The sequence below is a fragment of the Thamnophis elegans genome, chromosome 7, assembly GCF_009769535.1.
Source record: "Thamnophis elegans isolate rThaEle1 chromosome 7, rThaEle1.pri, whole genome shotgun sequence".
NCBI lineage: Eukaryota > Metazoa > Chordata > Lepidosauria > Squamata > Colubridae > Thamnophis > Thamnophis elegans.
In genome coordinates this window covers 17,591,463-17,610,686 of record NC_045547.1, presented here as the reverse complement: position 1 = coordinate 17,610,686, position 19,224 = coordinate 17,591,463, and the positions used below count along the sequence as shown (strand labels likewise).

Below are 19,224 nucleotides of genomic sequence, written 5' to 3'. Positions count from 1 at the left end.
GTATTTCCTTCTCCAATTTTCTTGCTTTACATTGTAATTTGGTGGGCAGCAGCTTCCATCAGAACTTGGAAGGAAAAAGCCCTTTTATCAGGAGAAGCAAGAAACAGCTCCAGTCTCAATAAACACAAGCTGTAAATCTCTAGGGGAATAATTAGTATTTATCCTTTCTGCTTTCTTCTCCATTGCTATCTATCCTTCATATCCCTACAGTCATCACCATTGTTACTTAATGAACATTTGGGGGACCAGTCCTGGGATGATATATGATGAGGGTAGAGAGATCCTTCATGTTTTCCTTTTTAAGCCTTTATCAACAAGATACAAAGAAAAGGACTATTTGTACAAAGATCCTTTAAGGCAGGGGTGTCAAACTCATAACCTGTGGGCCAGATGCGCCATGCACTGGCCACGTCCATGCCCGGTTTAGCAAAGAGGAAAAAAGTCACGATATATCACCTGACAACGCCATGATGACGTGAGTTTGACACCCCTGCTCTAAGGAATGAGGTAGGTACAATCAATTCTAATACAGTGGTACTTCAGTATTCATTGTTAATTGGTTCCAGGAGATGCGAAGAGTACCAAAAATGATGAATACCAAACAAAAATTTCCCTTAAGGAATAATGTAGTGAGTCACAAAGCAGCTGATTCCAAGTTCTAGCTTGTGCATTGGGTACCAAACAAATGATGAGTACCAGGACAAAATCTTCACGTCAAATATGTTGAGTACGATATTTGATGAGTTTCAATGCAGTTGAGTACCAAGATACCACTGTATAAGAAGTCTAGTTTGGTTGTTGTCACTGAGCAAGCGCCATTATCAGTCCAGTTATCGCCCTTTTATAGGCTTGGTCAACTTGAATGTCATGGTTTATCCTACTATTGGTTTGATGGTTCATATATTTTTTGGGGGGGGGGATTCCCCTTCCCCCCCCAATGGAAATTTATCCAGCATTGATGATTGTCTAGAAAAACAAATTATCCTGCAAGAGATGAAAAGGCTCTTTAGGACACTGTCAATCAAAATTCATGTTGGAATTGTGCCATCATTGGGAAATAACACTGTTTAACCCAGCCTTTCTCACTTAAATAATGTTGGTCTGCTGTATATATCTAGAGCAGAGGTTCCCAATCTTTTTTGGTCATGCCCCACCTAAGCATCTTTAAAATCCTGATGCCCCTTCTGTGACCTATAATTCTTACTTTACTCAAAAAGTGAACTCTACTCACACAGAGGAAGCCTAAAAGGCCATTAACTTGGTTTAAACAAGGTTCAAATTGCCCCCATTAAAAATCAAATTGGCCCTATGTTGGGAACCACTGATCTAGAGCTTTTGAAAAAAAATCTGGATATCCAGGAGATGGCAGCAAAGAATTTAGGTTTTCTGTGTCTTTTGGAGGTTGCCCATATCTTTGCAGCCCATATCTGATAGCCCAGTGATATTTTATTCTTAAGCAAACTTATCAGGGAATCACTGCCATTGACTATAGGGAGACAAAAAAGCTCAGAATTGTACTAATATGAAAATTACTGTCTCATTTTCGTTAATTATGGCCAGATAATACAACCTCTAAAACAGTTTTTATGTGTTCTGATGGCGGTCCTAAAACTTCTAAAAACATCATATGCAGGCATACACAGTTCTTGAAATAACTCAGTCTTAGATCATTCAAACATTACTAGACCTAAGAACCTGATGGCTCCTTCAGTGATGAACCACATTGTTTTTAAATTACCATTTTTAGACATTAAGTCTATAAAAATAAAGTTCAAAATAAATTTCCTCTATACTATGAGTTTCGGATAACATTGTTTTAGAGACTTAATTCTCAGTTGTTGCTTTATAGAATATAATAGAAAAGAAAATAATAATAGAATAGAATAGAATAGAATAGAATAGAATAGAATTCTTTATTGGCCAAGTGTGATCGGACACACAAGGAATTTGTCTTTGGTGCATATACTCTCAGTGTACACAAAGAAAAATAAAATAGAATACATTCATCAAGAATCATAAAATACAACACTTAGTGATAGTCGCAGGTTACCAATAAGCAAATTATATTAGGAAACAAATAAAAAAATATAAAATTTAAAGATACAAGCAACATGGTTATAGCCATGTGAAAAGAGATAGGTACTAGGAAGGAAGAGAAGAATACAGTCTTAGTAGATAATTTGACAGTGTTGTGAGGATTGGTTGTTTAGCAGAGTGATGGCATTCAGGAAAAAGCTGTCCTTGTGTCTAGTTGTTCTGCTCTGCAGAATATAACATAATATATAATATAATAATTATTATAATCCTACAATAAGTAGATACTCTTCACTGAATAACCCTAGGTATTTTTAAAGCTGTGAGAACCACTTTGGTGTAGTGATTAAGCCACCAGGATAGAAACCAAGAGATGGTGAGTTGTAGTCCAATCCTAGGCACAAAGCCAGTGGGTGAATTGGAGCCAGACATTATCTCTCATCCCTAGGAAAATGGTAATGGCCAACCTCTTCTAAAAATTACAAGGACTAGTCCACGTAGTTGCCAGGGGTCAAAACTGATACTTAGGCATACATATATAAAGTGTTTGCAACATACAGACTTGCTTCATCTAACATTGTACAGTAGAAACTGTGATATTTCCCAGTTTTCAACATAAGCAAAGAAAAGTTTGCATATGTAATTCATGATGTACTAAACTATGATTGGTTAAATATCTGCCGGTTAGATTTTTTTAATTTAACATTTCATTTTTTTAAAAAAAACAATTAGTTTGATTTTTCATATTTTTCGGAGTATAAGACGCTCCGAAGTATAAGGCACACCTAGATTTTGGGGAGGAAAACCAAAGGGAAAAGTATCTGTCTCTGCCTCCCAGCAATTTGCCTCCTTGCAACAAACAGTGCTGATAATATACACTGTTGTAGTGTTATATTTCACACTATATTTGTACAGATGCTGTTAATATTGATGTGCTTTCTGGAAGTATAGTTATTCTCTGCTATTTAAAAGAATAGCACTTTTTAAAACAATAACACTGGGCCTCTTCAGATCAAGCATTTATTTTAAAAAGCTTCTTCATTTTGTGAAGTTGTCTAGAATAATAATGAAGCAGTTTTTTAAAAATAAGTCTAATAATTTGAACATTCTATAGGCATTTATAGTTGTTGACTTGCCTCCTTGCAGCAAACAGCAAACAGCCTGATTAGCACAAGAAAAAAAATCTGCCTCTGCCTCACAGCAATTTGCCTTGTGAAGCAAACAGCAAGTTTCACTTTCAATTTCTCCTGATCATCAGCTGTTTGAGGCTGCAGGGGTTACTATAGCTTATTGAAGCCTCTACAAGCCCCAGTTTGCTGCAAAGAGGTAAATTGCTGCCAAAGGCCAAAGGGTTAGGGCCGGTGAGTGGGTGGGGCTACATTCAGTGTATAAGACGCACCCACATTTTCACCCTCTTTTAGGGGGAAAAGGTGCATCTTATACTCCAAAAATATGGTAATTTATGTAGTCAGACATCATATTTATATAGCCAACCATCTCATAAACATGACTCTGGGCAATGTACTATTAAAAAAAGAAGAACTGTACCAAAAGCATTCCACAATTAGAAGAATATCAATATTATTCAAAGACCAGGAGTGTTTTAGAAAGTAGCCAATGCAAACTCTTCGCAAATCAATTTTCAAAATCTTGTTTGTGTGTTTCAGATCGAAATGCTAGAGCACAAATATGGGGGCCACTTGGTCTCTCGGAGAGCAGCCTGCACGATTCAGACTGCCTTCCGCCAGTACCAGCTCAGCAAAAACTTTGAGAAGATCCGGAACTCTCTACTGGAGAGCCGCATGCCCCGGCGGATTTCCTTGAGGAAACTCCGAGTCCAGAACTCTGAAAATTTCTCTGCTGAGAAAGCTCTAGTGGAAGGCTATAACTTTGTTGGCATCCCCTTGGTAAGATCTCCCTCTTTGCCAGTAACTATTAGCGGGGCACTGACCGAACTGGAAGATTCCTTCACCGAGCAAGTTCAATCTCTGGCCAAATCGATTGATGATGCGCTGAGCACGTGGAGCCTGAAAACGATGTGCTCCCTTCAAGACGGCAGCTCCTATCAGATAAGAGAGACCTTCAGTACGAGCGCCATGCAACCAAACCAAGACTTGGACATGGAACTGAAGGAGCAAGAGGAGGAGGAAGGGCTGCTACCAGACACATTACCAAAGAGCAGCAGCACGCTCATGATGGCCTTCAGGGACGTCACTGTCCAAATAGACAACAAGAATATCTCGGTCTCCTCATCTACCTCGGTGTCGATGGCAAACTGCCTGGCTAATAGTAGCCAGGCTGGAATTTCTCCAGCTGCCACAATAGAAGAAATCCCAGTGGAAGGTGGGGAGAAAGAGGATAAGGAGCTTCAAGTGGTTTCGGAAGGACAGTCTGATGCTGGAGCCCTCCAGAATAGTCACCCAATCACCGAGGGGAACCTCAACACCAACGGTTTGGAGAAACGGGAGGCTGAGCAAGACCAAATGGCGATGCCGAAACTTGACTTTGACTCTGAAAACGGGACTGGGCAGCACAAGGGATCAGAAGCTGAAAATGTAGACAATTTGGAACAACTGAGCAGTAGCAGTACGTCCACCTCCGCAAAGTCTGCTTCAGAGTTATCCTCTAAGGAAGCCCTGCAAGCCATGATTTTGAGCCTGCCACGGTACCACTGCGAGAATCCAGCCGTCTGCAAATCCCCCACACTCTCTACGGACACCATGAGGAAACGGCTGTACCGCATTGGGCTGAATCTCTTCAACATGTAAGTGACTTGACAAGAACATCTCTTTAAAATCTCTTTAGCTTTCCTGAGTTCATCCAAACAAGATGCTACCAGAAACAATTAGGTTAGCTGTGGCTTATCCCAGCAGTATCATTTTCTGGTTTAGAGGTTCAGCCTTTGAAGGACTGAGGGTTGTTCATGGACTTAAGGAGAAGTAATGGCTTTACTATAATCTGCTCTTGACTAGACCCAGCCTAGAATAATTGTGCCACTTCTGAAAACCATGCTTAAAAAGAATTTAAACAAGCTGAATTCAAGGCTAGAGTCTAGAAATAAGGGATACAGGCAGTGATGGGATTCAATTTTTTTTTTACTACCGGTTCTGTGGGTTTGGCTTGGTGGGGTATGGCATGGCTTGGTGGGCATGGCAGGGGAAGAATACTGTAAAATCCCCATTCCCTTCCCACTCCAGGGAAAGGATACTGCAAAATCCCCATTTCCTCCCCACTCCAGGGGAAGGATATTGCAAAATCCACATTTCCTCCCCACTCCAGGGGAAGGATATTGCAAAATCCACATTTCCTCTCCACTCCAGGGGGAGGATACTGCAAAATCCCCATTTCCTCCCCACTCCAGGGGAAGGATATTGCAAAATCCACATTTCCTCCCCACTCCAGGGGAAGGATACTGCAAAATCCCCATTTCCTCCCCACTCCAGGGGAAGGATATTGCAAAATCCACATTTCCTCCCCACTCCAGGGGAAGGATATTGCAAAATCCACATTTCCTCTCCACTCCAGGGGGAGGATACTGCAAAATCCACATTTCCTCTCCACTCCAGGGGAAGGATACTGCAAAATCCACATTTCTTCTACACTCCGGGGGAAGGATACTGCAAAATCCACATTTCCTCCTGATCAGCTGGGACTCGGGAGGCAGAGAATAGATGGGGCCGGGGCCAGTCAGAGGTGGTATTTACCAGTTCTCCCAACTACTCAAAATTTCCGCTACCTGTTCTCCAGAACTGGTCAGAACCTGCTGAATACCACCTCTGGATACAGGTAGCCCTCAACATATGATCACGATTGAGCCCAAAATTTATGTTGCTAAGTGAGAAATTTGTAAGTGGGTTATGCCCCATTTTATGACTTTTTTTGCCCCATTTGTTAAGTGAATCACTGCAGTTGTTAAATTAGTTACACGGTTGTTAAATTAATCTGGTTTCCTCGTTGATTTTGCTTGTCAAAAGGTCGCAAAAGGAGATCACATGACTCCGCATTGCAACTGTCATAAATGTGAGTCTCTTGTCAATCATTTGAATGTAAATCATGAGACCAAGGGGATGCTGCAGCGGTCATAAGTGTGAAAAATGGTCATAAGTCACTTTTCCCAGTGCTGTTGTAACTTCAAATGGTCACCAAACAAACTGTTGTAAGTCGAGGACTACCTCTACCAATAGAAATTTGAATCTTTAGCTTAGAGTCGAGAAAAGGAATAACGACAGCTGTCTTCGTGCAAAAATCTGGCCCACATAAGATATCACCCAGAGAGTCAGGATTTAGAATACTGTTTTTAAAATTACAGAATGGTAGATTTCAAGGAAATGGTTTTTTTTTTTTTTTGGGGGGGGGGTGGGAGAATCTTGTTAGACCAATTTAAGAGTCCACCCAGTTATTCAGAGAATTGTTGGAGTTTTCTTCACTGAACAGATTCAGGTTTATGACATTGACCTTGAGTCTTTATTGATTAGCCTTGGGCCATATCAAAGTGCAAAGTTCTAGAAACAAATCATGACTAAAATTTGATAGAAGCAATTTAAAATGGAATTGGAATAAAATACAATTTAAGATGAAATTGGAATAAAATAGAGTCTAAAATGAAATTGGAATAGAATACAATAATTTAAGATCTAGATAAAATATGATAAAATTATATTTTGGTGTCACCCCCAGCATTCTACCCCAAATCAGTCCCACATATGCAGATCTCATCCAAATGATTTTGTTTAAGTACTGTGCTGTGTTAAATGTTATTTTCCAGTTCTGGATGCACATAAGGTAAGTTGTTTCGATATGGGGATCCCAATGGGCCATTCATTTGGTATATAGGCCAAGGTATCTGTCTCAACCCCCCTTATACAAGCAGCAATCAGATAGGATGTGAGCCAGGTCTTCTACCTCTGCCACTCCGCAAATGCAGAGATGCTCATTGTAGACTATAGAGTGGAATCTCCCATATCAGATTAACAAGGGATCACGTTAAAGAATTAAAGAGCCTTCTAAAACGGAGATGTGAATTCCAAAATACCTGGGCATCTCATATCGTCTACCCTTGACCTTCTACCAAAGACAATACATATTGTGTTAAGTATCACCATTGTGGCTACTTTTTGAACTGACTAAAGAGCCACCAGTATTGGGCAGCATTGAGTTTCAGGGTTGAGTGACCATGGTTAGATAACAGATTTACTGAAGTTTTGCTTGCAACTGTGGCTGGTATCTTCAGAGACAAGGCAGTCTGCTAATATCTCTTATAACACTTTCTTAATGAGATGTTATTTTGCATGCCCAATAACTCTACAGGGATGCTTTGAAGAATTTGAATGAATGACTGGATGAATAAATAAATAAATGACCTACTTACTTGTTTAATGGGCTTAGGTGCAAATTCATCTTTGCTCATTGTTTAATATCCCTTTAAAGAGCCACCTTAAGAAAGAAGCCATTCAGAATGCTGCGGCTAGAATAATCAGCAATAATACCCATTTGTTCCTATTTAAAATCCTATATATAATCCCTTTAATTTAGTTTAGTCACCAGTGACTTGACCTATGACTTACGCATGCTGAGGCACATAATGAATTTACGGTAAATGTTTAGAACTGGTAATATCCCACTACTTTTTCACCATATGGGCATATTCCTTTTTTTTTTAAAATCGCAATGGCAGTCTGTATTTTCTCCTGCTTTCCCATTGGAATTAATTACCTCTTGTGCAATACCCTTGGTGATAATAATAATTTAAAAAAAAAAAGACTTCTGGTTGCCAAACGGTTCTAATGCGATTCCTTTCCTCCATAAGGCTGCATGCATGAGGTTTTAGTTAATAGGAACTGCTCCCTACAGAGCAACAAACTTTATTGCTTTCACTAATAAATGGGAACATGTGGGGTGATATAAAACTTCCCGACAGGATCTCATAAAACCAGTGGCTTACCTACAGTAGATATTCCCAAGGGAGAGCCTTCCCAATATGTAGAATTCAGCTCCTAGAATTCCTAGGCATTATGGATGGGAATGATAGGTGTCTCCCTCCAGATCTAGTGAGCTTCAGGTTGCAGAAGGTTGACAGGTAGTCCTAACTTACAATAGTTCATTTAGTGACCGTTCAGAGTTACAACAGCACTGTGATTTATGACCATTTTTAACACGGCCATTGCTGCATCCCCATGGTCATGCGATCAAAATTTGAATGCTTGGCACCGCAATCGTTATAAAAACTTGACTCATGTTTATGATGATTGCTGTGTCCCAGGGTCATGTGATCACCTTTTGCCATCTCCTGACAAGCAAAGTCAATGGGGAAGCCAGTGTTGTGGCCCGCCTGTGGCCAGCAGAGCTGTCAGCAGAGTCAGACAGTGAGGAGGTTGGGGAGGAACATGGGCCAGTCCTGGAGGCTGGGGAAGGCTCTGACGAGGGCTGTGCGTCGGAGGCAGAGAGGGGGCCAGGGCCGTCTGACAGTTGTCAGTTGCCTTCAGAGTCAGACATCAGCGAGGCAGAGGAACAGCTGGAGCCTGTTCCCAGTGTGCGCATGCGCAGAGCTGCCAGAAGAAAAAAACAGCTCAGAAATCAGGGTCGGCTTGGGAGTAAAGTGATAAAGGTGGAAGGGGATTGGCCCCTCCCATAAGAAATAAAAGAGGAGCAAAAGGGGAATGGGCTTTTGCAGGAAACCATTCATTCATTTAGTTGTTAGATTCGTTTCAGGAGTGTGAAAATCCGTCTGTGAATCTCAGAAACTCTGTGCCAAGTCTTTCCTTGCACAGCCCTGCGTTTGGAAAATATTTACATGGCAGCTTTCCAAGCTAGATAAGGCCTGTGGTCATAAATTCACCTTTGAAAGACTGTTTACCAGGCCTTTGCTGAATGTGAATGAGAGGAATTCACATTCGTTTAATAAAAGGGGTTTTGTCGGGACCAGGACTCTGCCTCGTGCTTTTGGAGGAAGCCTAGGCCAGAACAGCTATATTCATTTAACAACCATGTTACAAACTTAACAACTGCAGTGATTCCCTTAACCACAGTGGCAAGAACCATGGCAAGGTCTCACAAGGGGCCAAAATTCACTCAGCAATCGTTTCGCTTAGCAACAGAAGCTTGGAGCTCCATTGCGGTCCTAACTTGAGAATTACCTGTATATTATAAGGCTGATTTGGTCCCTGATCTTTTGTATGGCCAAGTGCTCGGTTGTGTAATTCCCATATGAGAAATTACTGGGTAATATTCTGAATTGTGGCAGCCTCCTGCGCATGGGTTGAATGCACTTCAAACAGCAGCAATAGATGCCTTGGCGAACGGGTGGAATCCCTGGAACAGAGAAAGCCTCATTATGCAGCGTAGCTTTAATAGTGGCAATGTGTGGGCGGCCATCTCTGTAGGCAGAGGGGGAAGCCAGGAGAAGGGAAGAAATTCCACAGCATAACAACCAACTTGCTCAACTTCTCAGTGGGAAAAAAAATGGGGTGGGGGGGGGAGGAGAAAAGCTGCCAAGTTAAATCTAGAAGCAACACCGGCTGCTGATTGCTATTCCTATCACAGCATAATGCTGCAGGAATGCTGGGGCCACATTGCCATGTGGCAACCTACCAATAGCTACTGCACATTCGCCACGTTAAGACTAGCCAAGTAAATACCACCACGAACAAATGCTTCAAGGGACAATCATCTAATAACAATCAAGTGAAGCCTTCAGCTACAATCCACCAGGAATATAAATTAGGACCTATCACATTTTAAGAGTCATTATTCTGTGGAATGAACACGTTGAATCAACATAATGGTTGCCAATTTTGTCAGCATTCTTGGGTTGGTTTGGCTAGGAGAGAGAGGGTGGGAGGGAGGGAGGGAGGGAGGGAGGGAGGGAGGAAGGAAGGAAGGGATAGATAGATAATACAGACAGACAGACAGACAGACAGACAGAGCTACATTTCTATTCCACCTTTCCATCAAGCTAACTTATTATGGTAATTTATAGTTTAAAACAGGAAGGGTAAGGAAAAAACAAGCAAATGGGTGAGAAATGAATTTCATTTCATAGACCAGAGGTCAGCAACCCGCAGCTCTGGAGCCGCATGTGGCTCTTTCATCCCTCTGCTGCGGCTCCCTGTCTCCAGTCAGCACCACAATTTTGAGAGGAGCTTCCGGTTGGGTGTGTGTGTGTGGGGGGGAAGCAGGGTGTGCCAGGAGGAGACTCTATGGCAAGGGACGGGTTTTCCGGTCGGCTCCAGAGTTAAATGGGGGGGGGGGGCTTCTGGTTAGGACTTTTGTGGCTCTTTCAGTGTTTAAGGTTGCTGACCCCTGTCATAGATCATTATAGCATCAAGGTATTTGATGGAATAACGATGGTAACAGGCCTTTTGAGATGAGGAAGAATAATTTCAGCTACAACCTATGGCAAACTTTTACTTATTCATCTCTTGTTCAGAAGCAATCGAAGTGCAAGTAGCCCTTGTTTAGCCCCTGTCTTGTTTAGCAACCGTTCACATTTCCAAAGGCGATGAAAAAGTAACTTTTATGGCCAGTCCTCATATTTACAACTTTCACAGGTTGTAAAACAAAGGTAAACTGTAAGATTGCAAACCCAGTTTTGATTTCACTTGGCCACCACTTTGTTAAACAAAGGAGTGGTCACTAAATGAGGACTACCTGTACATAATGGAGTTATTTAAGAAAAGAAGGAGATCAAAAGTGATTTATCTCAGCCAGAGCAGACTAATATCAATTTCCTTGTTTCTTTAAGACATTGGAACATGTTAACAGAATTGGAAAGGACCTTGGAGGTCTTCTAGTCCAACCTCCTGCTCAAGCAGGAGATCCTATACCATTTCAGACAAATGACTGTCCAGTCTCTTCTTAAAAGCCTCCAATGATGGATCAAATAGATAAATACATGAAAAATACATGAAATAGATAAATATATGATCTTAGTGAAGTTGTCATAGATTGTGTGTGAGTAAAGGCTGCATAAACAGAGGGAGAGAATCAAGATCACTTGAAGTGTTAATACCACTTTATAATGCCCTGGTAAGGCCACCCTTGGAATACTGTGTTCAGTTTTGGTTGTCACAATGTAAAAAAGATGTGGAGATTCTAGAAAAAGTGCAGACAAGAGCAACGAAGATGATTAAGGGACTGGAGGCTAAAACATGAAGAACGGTTGCAGGAACTGAGTATGTTTAGTTTAATGGAAAGAAGGACTCGGGGAGACATGATAACAGTGTTCCAATATCTCAGGGGTTGCACAAAGAAGAGGGAGTCAAACTATTCTCCAAAGCACCTGAGAGTAGAACAAGAAGCAATGGGTGGAAACTAATCAAGGAGAGAGGCAACTTAGAACTAAGGAGAAATTTCCTGACAGTTAGAACAATTAATCAATGGACCCACTTGCTTCCAGAAGTTGTGAATGCTCCAACACTGGACATTTTTAAGACATTGTTGGATATCCATTTGTCTGAAGTGGTATAGGGTTTCCTGCCTAAGCAGCAGGTTGGACTAAAAGACCTCCAAGGTCCCTTCCAATTCTGTTATTCTTATTCTATTCTATTCTATATTATTCTTTTCGATTCTCCTAAAGAGGACAATAGTCCTGCCAAAGTCACATGGCTCAGCCATTTAATTTTTTTATCCCTCACAGCATATTTGGCCTTGAAATCACTGGGTTTCATTTTAAAAGCCGTTAGAAATTGATGGCAGCAGAAGAGAATGCTAGAAACCACACGCAAAATGTTTCGGAGGAGGATCACAAATAGCTTTCCAACTGCAGCTGATCCCCCACATTTAGCCAAAACTCAGATGCTTGTTAGCACCTTTTCCAAGTAATAAATTTTACTGAAAGGCATATTTTTGTGTGTGTGAGCTTGTAGCTCATTCATCCGAAACGTCTCATGATCAACTGTAGCTCACGTTTATGCCTTTTTATAAAGCACATTAGGTGCCAGACTCCTGAGTATGAGAATAAAAGGGAAGAGAAATCTGCAAGAATTAAATCATTGTACCTCTTCAGCATGGGACCCGGTGGCTCAGTGGATAAGATGCTGAGCTTGTCGATCAGAAGGTCGGCAGTTCAACTATTTGACTCCCTAGCGCCGCGTAATGGAGTGAGCTCCTGTTACTTGTCCCAGCTTCTGCCAACCTAGCAGTTCGAAAGCACGTTAAAAATACAAGTAGAAAAATAGGGACCACCTTTGGTGGGAAGGTAACAGCGTTCTTTGCGCCTTTAGTCATGCTGGCCACATGACCCTGGAGACGTCTTTGGACAGCGCTGCCTCTTCGGCTTTGAAACAGAGATGAGCATCGCCCCCTAGTGTCAGGAACGACTAGTACATATGTGTGAGGGGAACCTTTACCTTTACCTTACCTCTTCAGTAAGAAATTATTACTTTGATTACCCTGCTACCTTTCAGCCTGGGGAACTGCAAATAAGTACTTCCTAAAGCAGAAGAGACTGTATCAGGTTTTTCCCCCCATCAGTGAATTTTCTAGTATTTGTTCTTTTTGCCTAACCTTATGACACTTCCAGATGTTCTGATTTCGGAACTGAAATGAAGCAAGGCTTCAGTGGGCTTTTTCTCACCATTAGTTCTCCATCTACTACAGGTATTGTACTTCTTACTCTGACTTAGACATCTATAATGCTTGCTGAAATCTGACAGCAGGTTAGAACAAACTCCATCTGCCCAACCTGTGAGGAGTGATGTCAGTGCCAGGCTATTGATGAGTTATTGAGTGCCTCACTCTACCCCTCTAATAAAAATACGTATGAATGTGAGCTCCTTTTCATCTCCTACCGTGTTTCCCTGAAAATACGACCTACCCTGAAAGTAAGCCCTAGCTTAAGTTTTACATGTGCTCCCAGTATAAGTCCTACCCTCCCAAAATAAGCCCTAATTAAGGCCTGTCCACTCCAGGGTGCACAGGTAAAAATTAAGCTAGGGTGGGTGTTTGGCCCAGCAGGAGCTGTTGGAGCTGCCGATGGACTCCGATAGCGAGGAACCCTATGAGTCTGCCGTGGAAGATGTGGAGGACCCTGGGCAGGGTTCAGACTTTAAAGCTGGGACCAGAGAGGCTGGTTGGCTACCAGAAAGCGCCTGAGGCATGGAGCAGTGGGGAAGATCAAAGGGAGTTTGCCCCTGACGCCAGGCAACGGAGGGCGGAGAAACGGAGGCAGCAGTTACAGAGACAGACTCATAAGAGATAATCAGGCCCAGGTGGTTGTGGCTTGGCCCCTCCCAAGAGAGTATATATGAAGAGACTTTGAGAGGAATCCTTTTGCAGGACACAACCATTCGTAATAATCTGGAGAACTCCTTGTCTAGTCTGCCTTGTGTTCCCATGGCTGTTGGAGTCTGGGTTGCTGCCAACTTCTTGCCAGTGAGTCGTGTCTGGGCTTTCAGCCAACAGGATTATAATTGCTGTGAATAAAGAGTGGCAAACAGCTAAACCTGTGTCTGCGTTCATTACCAGATGGAGGGGGGCCAGAACAGGTGGGGATGGGGATGGTGGAGCTGCCCTACTATTTACCTTTGGACAGTTGCAGCCAGGCCTCATGTCAATTCATAAAGCATTTGCATGTCTGTTACAAGTTGCCATGGTGAGGAAAGGGGGAGAAGCGCATTCCATGCATAACTTAGGCTAGAATCAGATCTCAGATTATTACAGCAGGCTTGTGGGGTGTGCACTTCATTGGAGAATGTGATTTATGACACAGACTGAGGGGAGGGAAGAAACGGGGGGGGAAAGTTTAGCCACAATTTAAATGAGGTCAGAGCTGACTGTAATGGGTTATTGCTGAAATGGTGTTCCAAATAAATGACTGGATTTTTTTTTTTTGAAACTTGGCTCGAGGCTCATGAATTAATTAGGGCATCTTTTGGAAACCTGACACTTCGCACAATCCAACACCTGCCTTGCTGGCTCATTTCTTCTGCAGCCAGCAAGGCCTGCAAGCTTTTCCTAAAGGCCTCTGTAGCTGATAACAGAGCTCCTGAGCTCGGTTATCGGCTGCCAAGGCCTTCAAGAAAGCCTTGCCGGTCTCAGAAGAAATTCCTGAAGGCCCCTGACAGCAAAAAAAAAGGAGTAAGGTGAGTCTGTGGTCAACCTCCTCCTCCCAAAAATAAGATCTGGTGCCTTTTTTGGTGGCAAAAAAATTAAAATAAGACAGGATCTTATTTTGGGGGAAAGACGGTAAGTAAGAGAGAGTTAGCTGAATCTCCTCTGCTCACCAAGATGGCGTACTTCCAGCCGAGACCATTCTGTATTTTAGCTCTCAGTCCTGCCTCCTCAACATTATGTCAAGAAGCCAAAATCAGGGCATGCCAGTTGTCTTGCTCCCGTGGTTGCACTGGCCACACACACTGTTCCATGCTGGCAACCAAAGTTCCCTATTTGCAAAAAAGAAAAGAAAAGAAAATGACACCTTCCTTACAACTGGAGCAAAAGGAAGATGGGACCAAGGATACTGGAAAGGATGTAGCAATTGCTGAGAGGTTTCAGTCCATTCCATGAGTGGATTGGAATCCATGGGTGGCATTGCCATCTATTGTACAGCTGTAGAAAAAACCAGGAAAGGTTTCCATGGACTTGTCAGAAGAGTAATTTGGGGGTGGGGTGGGAGTGGCGCAAGGCTAAATAAAAATGAGATCCAGACAGTTGTGAGGAAAGAAGAAATACTTATTCCTAAAAGCAAAGAGTTTGCCTTTAGGGGCATCTGCAGAGAAATGGGATACGGCGACACAGTTATATAAGGGAACTTGTCCTGGATGTGGGATGTCTAGGATGTCTAGGATGACACTTGAAGGGCATCTCTCTCTCTCTCTCTCCCCCCCCCCCCGTGTGTGCTTGTGTATTCTTGTGAACCTGCAGTTCTGCTGGGAGATCTAATTTAATTAACTCTCCTTGTGTTTACAGACCTTATCCTTTGGTATGTGGATTAGGTCTGGATAATGGGGTTTGAGGAAGTTTAAGTAAAAAGATTTTCTCCCGTTAGCTATTTTTACTTGATTAATTTACTTTCAGCTTGACGGTCAATTATCTAGTGGAGACTCTGATTCTCAGCCCGTTGCGGATTCTGTTCATGTTTTAAGGGGAGATGGAAACAGTATGAAGAGTAAAGTATGTTTTGATATAGAACTGCTCACAACCTCTTCTTAGACAAGAATTGTGTTCTAAGCAAAATTGTGAGGATCCGTCTCACCTTTATTTCCCTGCCCTTTGCAGAAATCCAGACAAGGGGATCCAGTTCCTGATCTCCCGAGGCTTCATCCCTGATACACCGATTGGCGTGGCCCATTTCCTGCTGCAGCGTAAGGGGCTCAGCCGACAAATGATCGGGGAGTTTCTGGGAAACAGCAAGAAACAATTCAACAGAGATGTCCTGGAGTAAGTGTCCATCACCTGATTCCTCTACCCATCACCAGCCACACTTTCTGCTATTAACCATGGTTAAGAATGTTCCTATAGATTAGATCTGGGTATTTTGTTCCCCCTGAAGCCATCCCTGTCTGGCCTGCATGAAGTTAATTGGAAATCACCATATTTTTGGAGTATAAGACGCACCTTTCCCCCTCTAAAAGAGGGTGAAAATTTGGGTGCATCTTATACACTGAATGCAGTCCCACCGTCCCCCACCCTTTGGCCTCTGCCTCCCAGCAATTTACCTCCTTGCAGCAAACGGGGAAAATGGGGCTTGCGGAGGCTGCAATAGGCTGTAGCAATCCCTGCAGCCTGAAACAGCTGATGATCGGGAGGGTGCTTAAACTGAAAGTGAAACTTGATGTTTGCTCCACCAGGCAACTGGCTGGGAGGCAGAAGCAGATTTTTTCCCCCTTGTTTTCCTCTACAAAAGCTAGGTGCGTCTTATACTTCACAGTGTCTTATACTCTGAAAAATACAGTAGAAATCAAATGTAACTAACTTTGTGCCGTGCACACAATATACGTTGCTTTTATTTTGAAGGCAACAGCTCTCTCTCCCCCCCACAATTTACGTACATGCGTGAATGTGTACTTTTTTTATTTTATTTATTTAGTTTGTCAAACATGTACAAGACAACAGGTATACGTATAAACATGAACAAAGGAAATGAGTACAAATAAATGGGGACAGGGACAATAGGCACACTGGTGCGCTTATGCACGCCCCCTTTACAGACCTCTTAGGAATGGGGTGAGGTCCACAGTAGACAGTTTAAGGTTGAAGCAGTGAGGGTTTAAAGCTGTAACAACAGTCAGGTGGAGCATTCCAGGCATTGACCCCTCTGTTGCTGAAGTCGTATTTTCTGCAACCGAGTTTGGAGTGGTTTACCTTGAGTTTGTATCTATTGTTTGCCCATGTATTATTGAGGTTGAAGCTGAAGTAGTCGTTGACTTGTAGGAGGTTGTAGCAGATAATTTTGTGTACTATGCTTAGGTCAGACCGTAGGCGGTGAAGTTCAAGGTTGTCCAAGCCCAAAATTTTGAGCCTGTGGCATAGGGAGGTCTATTGTGAATAGAGGAGTGGGGTACTCTTCTCGTGAAATACCTCTGGACCCGTTCAATTGTATTGTAAGGTTCCAGCAGTTTCCCTGAGTCACTGAAATGCCCAAGAGAGTGAGACTTGAGACGAGGCTTGCAAAAAATATCAGCTTTTATTTATGGCCATAGCAAAAGCTGGGTGATAAAACTATCTCCAAAACATACAAACAAATGCATGTAAGGAATAGCCACACCCTGCAAGAGGAGCTCAGAGTATTATATACATTTTTTTAGGCAGATAGAAACAAAGTTTATCCAATGAGAGATTCATTACTAACGTGATCTTTAAAGCGTTCTTTTGTTCAAGCTCCTCTCTCTGTCTACCTTATCTAGGGAGGATTCCTATAGCCTTGTGTAGGGCAGTGGTTCCCAAACTTGGCAACTTTAAGACTTGTGGACTTCAACTCCCAGAATTCTCCTGGCTGGAGAATTCTGGGAATTGAAGTCCACAAGTCTTAAAGTTGCCAAGTTTGGGAACCACTGGTGTAGGGGTGGCAGCCCCCCCTTTGCTGAGTTGTTATTCGGCAGAATGCTTTAAGGATTTATGAGCCAGGAAAACTCCCTAGTTTGGTTCTTTTTTCTGTGGGGCCAGATATTCCCCCGTAACAATTTCTTCCATGTTTTCAAGAATGTCTCTAGCTTTGAAGCCAAGAATAGAAGTGAGACGCAGCAGTGAGATAACATTTGCAGTAATGCCATCCAGTATTAAGGTTACAATTTGCTAGGCTAGAAAACAACTAATTTCTGACAGTATCCAATAATATAAGCAGAAGCCAATATCAAAGCTTAATTCTGAATAAATGATTTCTAGCAGTATATCATATCAGGAAGCAAACAGCAGATATTGGTTTAATCAGTAACAATTATATAGTAACATAAGCAATTCATAATAAAAGCAAATAGCCAATATTGATTCATATACTCCTGCAGTATTAATGTATTAATACAATTGTATTGATTATTTAATTATTGAGCTTTACAGCCCTATTGGTTCGGCCCTCCATAACAGTCCCAGATTTTCCTGTGGCCCCTATTAAAAACGAATTGCCCACCCCTGCTATAGATAGACACTTCAGTTGCTACCCGCTTTCCTACTAGCTCCCGTTTTTTCCAGAAACCTCGTAAGATCTGCTGCTGGTTTTCGTGCGGGGAACAATCCAACTGAATCAGCACTGCAGAAAGAATACGAGAGCAGCTCATCACCGGGAGAAATAAGCTGGCTGTACAGTTTGTTTTACAAAAATGAATTAAGGGAGGCACATCAAGGGAGGGGGGAGGGGGAGGAAGGATGTGTGCTTGCCGCAGGACAGTGAACAGGCTGCTCGGTTGTCCTCTTGCAAAAGTCTACTCCAAAATTTATTATGGAGTTTGGAGCATTTTAGTCCACAAGTTAAATAAGGATTCAGTGCTGGTAAATCACATACTTAAGAGGAGCGATGGCATCGCAGAGAAGGGAAACACTGTGAAGGGTTGAAATCCAGGGTCGTTGTGGTTCTGTTTACAAGCTTGGTGCCTTATAATAGTAAACTGAATCTTTATCCTCCTTCTTTTTTGTCTGTATTGTTGGAAGAAATGTCCTTCTGGGTTCAGCTCCAAGTGGGGGAAAAGACACTGGAAACATGGAGGCTGCTTGGAAAGATGGTTTATTGGTGGACAGGACCACATGGCTTGAGCTCCTGAACAGAAAAGGGGGATCACATGCTTCCAGATGTTGGGTGAAGAAGAAGAAAAAAAAGAAGGGGCTTGCTGAGAGTCCCTGAGTTTTTTATACTTTCTGTTCGACCCCACCTCTCTGTTTCCTGTTCCTGGGTAACAAATGTATTCTGATTGGTTGTCAGATTCCCAGGGATGGGGGGTGGGGGTGTCTTAGCTAGCTTTGTAGGTTGTGTGTCTTTTGAGTCCCAAGCTTGGTTGAGTTCCCAGATTCCACGTGGTAAATTTCTGTTGCAGGCTAATTCTACTTTTGTTATGTAGAATAGATTGGCTCAGGCATTTTAAGGGCCCATTGACAAAGGTGAGGGCTATTAAGAATGAGTTTATTTCCTGCATAAAACATGTTTCTCCATTTCTTATCCAGGGAAATATAATATTCTGCCTTTTCAATATTTCCTAGCATATTTCATTCTTCTAGGAGAGGGGCGGGTGCTAACTTCCTACACTATATTGATCTGCATCAAGCCAGAGGACATCGCCCTAGTGATATTCGTGTGTGTGTGTGTGTGTGTGTGTGTGTGTGTGTGTGTGTGTGTGTATATGTATATGTATATGTATGTATGTATGTATGTATGTATGTATATATATATGTATATGTATATGTATGTATGTATGTATGTATGTATGTATGTATGTATATATATACACATACATACATACATACATACATACATACATACATACATACATACATATATATATATATATATATATATATATATATATATATATCTCATCAGCTAGCCATACCCTTACTGGGATTCGAACCCGGTATGGCTAGCTGATGAGAGCTAAATAGCTTGAAATAGATCTATACTAGTCTCCCTTTATTTATTTATCAGCACAAATATAACACAAATATAACAAAGGCAACAGTAAAAATATTGGGTTTCTGTCGTGATGGACTCTTGTGACGAGCCGATTGACAGATAATGGAAGCAGTTAGCTTCCTCCCATAATTGGGGCA

The 19,224-nt window shown here is 42.2% G+C and overlaps 1 protein-coding gene across 1 annotated transcript in view; it reads left to right on the top strand.

Moving 5' to 3' along the window:
- The first annotated feature begins 3,707 nt into the window (after window positions 1–3,707).
- LOC116511613 (IQ motif and SEC7 domain-containing protein 3-like) overlaps window positions 3,708–19,224 on the top strand; it is a 67,288-nt gene continuing 51,771 nt past the window's right edge. The window contains 2 exon segments of the mRNA XM_032221755.1: window positions 3,708–4,798; window positions 15,250–15,411. Of these exon segments, the coding sequence (XP_032077646.1) occupies window positions 3,708–4,798; window positions 15,250–15,411 (1,253 nt within the window).